The following is an 8,515-nucleotide window of genomic DNA, read 5'->3' on the forward strand; positions in this document are numbered from 1 at the left end:
GCGATTATTATCGGTACTTCTCAATTAGGTACCTTGTTGGGCATAAAAGGGCGCAGCGAATCTTTCATCGATGCTATTTCACAGATCATCAATAAAATAAATAAAATTCAACTTTGGGATACTGTGTTAGGAGGGTGTTCGATGATAGTGCTGATTCTTCTAAAGGTATAATTAATTATATTTTTGGTTATCAAGGATTCGTTTTAGAGGAAATATTTTTTTAAATTAATTAACGTTTTCTTAATCAATGGCTTTTTAAATTATTAATATTTTTTTATTAACAAAATTTAAGAACTTTATTTAACGAATTGTTAATATCGGGTATATGATGCTTTATAATTTTTAATATGTAAACAATTTTTTATATGTATAAATATATATGAAATACAAATTTAAATTATATATGAATTTCAATTATAAATTTTATTCCATTAAATAAATATAAAATAAAATTTTTTGAATAGCTAATCCATTAACTACAATTTATACAGATTTTAAGGAAAAATTTTAGCTATCAGGATTAACTATTTATAAAAAATTTTATTTTATATGTATTTAATAGAATAAAATATAAATTACATATTACAAAATATTTTTATAATTTAATAAAATATGTTACTTTTGATGTAGTCTACCTATTTCAATGAGATTAAAGATATAATTAATACAATAAAATATTTGAAAATTTAGAAACTACCTGGTAAGAAGTCGGGAAGTTTTTTTGAAAAATTCATGTGGCTAATTTCGTTGGCCAGAAACGCTATAGTTGTGATAGTTGGAACTCTTATTGCCTACATATTATTCTCTTACGAAATTAAGCCTTTTCAAATTACGGGCAATATAACGGAAGGCTTGCCACCGTTTTCCTTACCTCCATTCACCGTCATAAACGGAAATCATACGTATACTTTTGTGATGTTGATCAAAGAATTTGGTAGCAGTCTCCTCTCAATACCACTAATCGGCATTTTGGAAAGTATCGCTATCGCTAAGGCATTTGGTAAGTAAACTTTATTGGTCACTCTTAAAGAGATCCAACTTTTTATTAATTTTGATATACGTGTAGTATAAAAATGTCGATGTCAGTGGATCTTTCTCTCTTCAAAAAACACTTTAATTAGTTTTAATCTTAAAATATACGGCTTTAATAAAATTATTTCAACCATCTCTTTTGTTAATATAACATTCAAACTATAATAATTAATTAATCATCTTGCTATAATTTAAAAAGTACTTATGAATTATGAATTTAAAGCTTTAATACAAGAATATAGTACATTTATACAATTTCTAATATCCATTTTATATGTAACGTTATATTTAAAATAAATTTAAGAATAGACTGTATAAAGTTATCTTGTATTATTCTTGCATTATACTCTTCAATATTATATTCAGCAAAATTTTGTGATAAGTTTAAAAATCTGTGATTAATTTTCAGCGAAGGGAAAGACTGTCGACGCTAATCAAGAAATGTTAGCGCTTGGGCTCTGTAATATATTCGGCAGTTTTGTAAGATCGTTGCCTGTAACCGGAAGTTTTACTCGTACCACTGTCAACAACGCATCCGGTGTCAAAACGCCGATGGGCGGTGTAATTACGGGCAGTTTGGTGCTTTTGGCATGTGGCCTCTTGACATCCACTTTCAAATTTATTCCCAAAGCTACTCTAGCTGCGGTCATTATAATCGCCATGTTTTCTATGTTCGAGATACACATTTTTATCATTCTTTGGAGAACAAAAAGTAAGTCTTCGTACTGATTATTTATAAATAAATATTTTCCCGAATTATACGGCCAATATTTATATATTTCGATTTTTCTCGTTCGAGATATTTTTCAATATTTTATTTTATAATTTGACGAGCAATAATAAATATTGGTTTATAATAATTGGCTTTTTAGTTTGTAACAATAGCTTGATGTGCGAAAATAGAATTTTTTGAGATCATATTTAAATGAGCATACAAACCTGTATTTTTTTTATTTCGGACAAAAAATGATCATAAAAGCTTTTTTTTTAAATAGAATTTTTTAAAATACAATTTTATGCGCAACTCAATTTATTTTATTATTAATCTTTTCAAGATTAATTTTTTAAAGAAAAATTTTTATTCGAAATAATAGTTTTATTGTACTAAAAATATGTTTTTTATAGAATCTCAAAATAATTAATAATACAGAGCTCGAATTATTGCATTTTAAAATTCCATTCTTTTGACTAGAAATAATCACAAACTATCCATTACTCAAAAATGTATCCATAATGTATCAGAATCTAAATAATCCTTGGTCTCAGTTTCAAATTAAACTCAGTATCATAAATAATTTTAGAAAAACTAGAAATAGGAGACATTTTTATATTTAATTCTTTTTAATAATGAAATTAATGAATTTCTTTTCTCTATTACTTTTATTCTATTGTCAAAAATTTTATCTTTTCTCAACAATGACAACATACAAAGAAAAAATTTTCGGATTTTATTAGATGACTGTAAAATAAGCGAATGCGATTCTGAAAATGCAAGTCAGAAGTAGGATCATGATATCAAAATGTATAGCCTTAAATCCTGGTTAAGAGGATTCATTGAAAAATGTTAATCTGTTCTCAGAATATTTGAGTTACCAAATATGCCCATTCTGAACCGATTAAGAAATATTGAAATTTAATTTTATTATTAATTTTGTTATTAATTTTATTATTTTTTTATTATTAATTTTATTACTAATTTTATTATTAATTTTATTATTAATTTTATTTTTTTTTATTATTAATTTTATTATTCATTTTATTATTCATTTTATTATTAATAAATTTGAAAATTTAAGAAAAATTTTACATTTTAAATCATAAAAAATAATGGAAAAATAGAGGGTTTAACTGTATAAATAAAAAAAGTAAATTCATAATTTTTTTCTTAGATATAACTGTTTAATTGTAATTATACATTAAATCTCATAGTGTTGTCAAGAATATAATGTAAGATGAAACGGTATACAATATCAGATCACAAAGCATTAAATATAGCTCGTTATAAATTATATCTGAAGATTAATCTAGTTCCTCTACATCTTCTTCGTTCTCTGGCGTTGAACAGAAATCGATTTGGTACCATTGACGGTGACGTTATTATGTTGCTTGGTGGTCGGTTTGGAGTATGGTATGATCGCCGGGATTGCGGTAAATCTAATTCTCTTACTCTATTTCGCGGCCCGGCCCGGACTATTGATCGAAGAGCGGATCGTCGATGGTTTGACCATGCTTTTCGTATCTCCCAAGCAATCTCTGAGTTTCCCAGCCGCGGAGTATCTACGAGAACGAGTAATGTCGTGGTAAGTTCCGCCGCAAATTCGAGTAAGAAACGATTCGTATGCGCTTATACATATACTATGTCTTTCGGAGATGCGCAAAAATTTTGTGAAATTGCGTGAAATTTTAAAATTTATAATTAATAACTAATTAAGTATCTTGACAAATGTTTAACAATAATGACAAATAAAACAAAGTTTAACACAATAAAGAAAATATTATTCCTCAGAAATTTATATTTCTATAATTTGAATGATTATATCTTGAAAACTTGGAACCTCAAAATATTCTCGTTAAAAAATTACTTGCAAATTTTATCACAAATCAACGCCACGTGTGTGTATCAGGGAGGTATGTATTTTCGATTTGCATGTTTAGGTGCGACAAGAAATCAGAAAACTTGCCTGTGATAGTGGACGGTCGTAATGTACTTAGGATTGATACCACAGTCGCAAAAAACTTGGCGCTACTCGTATCGGATCTTGCAACGCGAAATCAGAAGCTTATTTTTTGGAATTGGAGTGAGGATGCGAAGCAGACGTTGATATGTTACGATCCATCACTCGCGGCCTATTGTAAATCGTCTGACAGCATAATACAGCTATTTAAAGGTAATTTCAGATTCTCACAATTTCTTTTTCAATTGCTTGTTTATAAATAGACTTCGGTTTACAATATAAATATTTTCTTTGATATACAGGGTGTCCCAAAAGTCCCGGACCGGTCGAATATTTCATAAACTATGCACTTTAGAAAAAAATGTTTCAGACAAAAGTTGTATGGCTTAAAGGACGCCATCAAATAGTGGCAATGATTTGACATAGAAAAGTCATTTGAAAGTCACGTAAAGATCACCGTCAATTTCTTAAATAGAACTCCCTATTTTTTATTAAATATTTTGGTAGCTTACGTCGAGAGCTTTCCAAAACACTATAATTAAGTTAGTTTTCATTAAGCACTTTCCGAATTATGAGGCTTGAAATCATTTCTTAATTTTACATAAACCGTAAAATATCTTGTAAAATATTCATTTCTCTATTATCTTACCATAATACTTTTATGTACAAAATAATGAGAGGAATCAATTGGTGTAAAGAAAAAACATAGTTGTTTTTAAGAAAAAAATATGTAATTTGCAATTAACAATTACATATTTTTTTTAAAAACAACTATGTGTTTTCTTTATACCAATTGATTCCTCCCATTATTTTGTACATAAAAGTATTAAGGTAAGATAATCGAAAAATGAATATTTTACTAGATATTTTATGGTTTATGCAAAATTAAGAAATGATTTCAAGCTTCTTAACTCAAAAAGTATTCAATGAAGAAATACTTTATTATAGTGTTTTGGAAAGCTCTCGAGATAAAACACGAATATGTAATAAAAAATAGAGGGTTCTATTTAAGAAATTGAAGGTGACCTATACGTCAAATGATTCTCCAAGGTCAAATCATTGCCACTATCTGATGGCCCCCTTCAAGCCATACAACTTTTGTCTGAAACATTTCTTTCTAAAGTGCATTTAAGTGCAATAGTTTATGAAATATTCGACCGGTCCGGGACTTTTGGAACCTGTACATTTATCCTGAATTAATGTTTCTATTTTCTATTTTATTAAAAATAAATAAGTGTATAATGTAATTAAAATATGTAAAAACAAAATATAAATAATATATATAAATAATATAAATAAAATATGTAAAACAGATAAAAAAAGCAAAATACTTTTGTATTTTTTCAAAGTTAAGACAAATTCTAATATTATTTAATATTATACAAATGATTTGTTTTTGAGATTCTTGTCGATAATAAAAAATTTTTTTATGTTCAGTTTTAGTACAGGTTTTTTTGTTTTATTTTTGCTCTATTAAAATGAATGCAATGACCAGTATCAGTTTGCAAATTTACGAACGGTAGTTTTCTCTTTCCGATATTCGATGAAACAAAACAGAAAATAACGCTTTAAAATTTTCCTTGTTTTTCGACGTGCTATGCGTGCGCGAGTCTGCAAATTTACAAGCCTCTACGCTTTTAAAGAGGATACGCCCGGTGATTATTCGGAGTTGTTAATGTATATCCGGAAATTTCCGTATCAACAGATTCGAATGTGACGCGACGTGACGTTCGGGAAACACACATTTGTGAATTTATGTCCGTTACTTTCTTTTAAGAAGAAAGAAGAAAAATAAATACAAAAATAGCTCCTCGAGGGATCAATAGGAATTTCGCATTCGGTCGAAGAAACTTTTTCAAGTCGTCGCGAAAGACGTTACATCCATAGTTCTCGACAGACTCATACTGGGAGGGATTTTGCATTGCGACTATATATGCAGTTACGATCGAACATCATGGGCATTTACACGACCTATACCATTACGTATGCGCATATCGAATCACTTATGACGATTTTTCCCTTTTTTCCCCTAGAGAATTACCCTCTGTCTCATGCTGATATTACACTTCGAACGTACACCATACTGTTTCTATTGTATAACAATTGTAAAGACCAATTGTTCGCTACAATTGATATAATAACTCGCAGTATTCTAAATTGCTGTGTTTCACATGTTTCATATAAATCTTTTCATGGATATATTTGCCATTAATGTGATTAATTTGCTAAAAAAATTTCGCAGTGCCTTATTAGAATCGATGAGATATTCTGGAATCACTTGCAATCCAATACATATTCTGGATCTAATTGTATATCATATTTTTTTAATATTTATTTTTTCAAGTACCAATGTTAATAATTAAATAATAATATTAATAATTAAATAATAATATTAATAACTGAAAGTTAACTAACATGATGTGGTGAAATCTGTCGGATGATTTTGTTTAAGATTATTTTATCGATTCATCATTTCCGTGAAAAATTTATTTATCGCTCATCAAAAACTGACATTTTTATGCCATAATTTTAATAAAACTTTAGTTGAAAATCAAAAGACTTTATAAATTTGCCAGCATTTTATGCTTTCTATTGGTGCAATAATACATATAGCCGTCTCTAATAATATCTTAATTTTATAATGACAATTTTATAATGTTAATTGCATCGTTTTTTGTTTTTAGATGAAACTGTAATTTGCTGTGAATCACTTGAGCTACTGCCATAACAAGATGTATGTTCGCTACAATTTCTACAATAAATTATAAGGTGCTATTTGTTCTAATTGTTTATTTAGAATAATTATAGTGTATTATGTAATGTATAAATATATATAATGTAATATATAAATGTAATATAATATAATATTATTTAAAGTTTAGAAAATAATAGCAAACTATTTTTTATGCATTTACAGCGCTCCCTTTGTGCATTCATGTACATGTATTCTGATGTAAGCGATAATCAGATTAACTAGGGAAACTATGTATAAGTTTTATATATATATATAGATATTGATGAATATTATTTTTATCATCGAGAAGGCGATAGAGCGGGTTACATTAGCGATAGGTTGTTGGCCTTTATTTTATCACATTTCTTCATAAGACGGACAGTCATTTTCTAAATCAATTAATAATATATACTGCATTTCAAAATTATTGAATCAAAATTATAAAAAAGAATCCTAATGATATGAGCTAATATTTCACTATTAGATACATACATATACATATACACATACATACACATTTTCTCTCTTTGATAATTGAAATATATAATTATTAAAAAACTGTCATACACACACATATATTGCTTTACAGTAATTATACACATATTATGCTATATTATCATAAAGATACTAGATAAGGCTATTATATTGAATTTTGCATAATTCAAATATTTTGTGTTTGTATAACATATTTTGATTGTGTAAAACATCGTTTATAATTATTTAGCTTATTAATTGTATATAATTATGTATACAAGAATTGGAGAATATTATAAATACTACTTATAATGTACAGATCATTGTTTTCATTCGATAAATTACATTAGTTTGTACTCACAAAAAAATATATAACAGAAAATCATTTTACTCATATTTTACTGGAATATTATTGTCCATTTAAATAATAATAATTTTATCTTGAAAGTTTTACGTAGTTGGTGTTATATGATTATGCATAAACTTAATATTTTAAATAAATCATATTTATGTTAAATAATACCTAATTTCAGGCGATTTATAACGATTCGCGATAAAATTTAAGGCAGAGTTTTATTAATAATTTTATGCGTTATATGTTTAAATGTTTATATTTTTATTTTACATATTTCAAAATATATTTTATATTTTATATTACATTGCACATAAAATTGATAAATAAAATTTTGCCTTGAATTTTGTTATGATTTATAGATGATTTAGAAGAAGCTTTTTAAAAAAGTTCTTATATTTTTATTCTTATTTTATTCTTATCTTTCCATTAATTTCTTTCTTAAAATTTACTATTATATATAAATTCCTATATAAATTTATATATAATTATTTATAAATTAAATAAAAATTAAATCAAAATTGGCATAAGAGTCACAATGCAGTAGTTAAGACGCAGGGGAAGAAACAACACTTCCTTCTAATTGATTGTTGTTTATTTCAAATCTAAACACTACATAAATAACGAATGTTTCGGATTGTCTTTTGATCCTTCTTCAACGCGATTAATAATATAAAAACAAACTATTGCATTGTAAAAAAAGGAGGAAAATTTATCTCTTCCTAATCGCGCGAGTAACACAAAATTGCATCGCACAGAGCTCTAGCAAGCCTGCTGCTTCCAAAAGTTCATCAAATATATTAAAATTTGCTGTGTAGAATCGTAGCAGATTCAACAGATCAAGTAAAAAATTAAATACCGACATTATATGTGAATTCTTTTTATGTTTAAAATTGATAATTGGAAGTATGGCTTAACAGATTCCACGCGGTTGACGTACTCAAGAGATAGATCAATGTCCAGAAGAAGATTGTTAAAATAAATTTGCAGATCAAGTTCTTAAAGAACTGTATAAATAATGACATTGTTCCACCACACATTAGCCGATGTGCGACTATAGGCAAAAATTTGTATCATAATAAATCCGTACGAAGTTTTAGTCAGATTATAAACCTCTTTTGTGTCACCGTTTTATGAAATGAGATCGATGACGCATTTGAGCGTCGCGCATACAGACATATAATTTTAATACATTTGATGAACTTTTGGAAGCAAGGCTTGCTAGATCTCCGCGCGATACAGTTTCCC

The 8,515-nt window shown here is 27.3% G+C and overlaps 1 protein-coding gene across 4 annotated transcripts in view; it reads left to right on the top strand.

The window, feature by feature from the left end:
- LOC105249384 (sodium-independent sulfate anion transporter) overlaps positions 1–6,947 on the top strand; it is a 16,916-nt gene extending 9,969 nt beyond the window's left edge. For all 4 annotated transcript variants that reach the window (XM_011254808.3, XM_011254815.2, XM_020026959.2 and 1 more), the window contains 7 exons: positions 1–165; positions 691–1,000; positions 1,442–1,744; positions 3,098–3,332; positions 3,688–3,920; positions 6,392–6,476; positions 6,625–6,947. The exon at positions 1–165 is cut by the window's left edge and continues 114 nt beyond it. In XM_011254808.3, coding sequence (XP_011253110.1) covers positions 1–165; positions 691–1,000; positions 1,442–1,744; positions 3,098–3,332; positions 3,688–3,920; positions 6,392–6,435 — 1,290 coding nt within the window. In that variant the 3' untranslated portion in view covers positions 6,436–6,476; positions 6,625–6,947. The remainder of the gene's footprint in view (positions 166–690; positions 1,001–1,441; positions 1,745–3,097; positions 3,333–3,687; positions 3,921–6,391; positions 6,477–6,624) is intronic.
- Positions 6,948–8,515: the final 1,568 nt, after the last annotated feature.

This window comes from Camponotus floridanus, unplaced genomic scaffold, assembly GCF_003227725.1.
Source record: "Camponotus floridanus strain SB8 unplaced genomic scaffold, Cflo_v7.5 scaffold18, whole genome shotgun sequence".
Taxonomy (NCBI): domain Eukaryota; kingdom Metazoa; phylum Arthropoda; class Insecta; order Hymenoptera; family Formicidae; genus Camponotus; species Camponotus floridanus.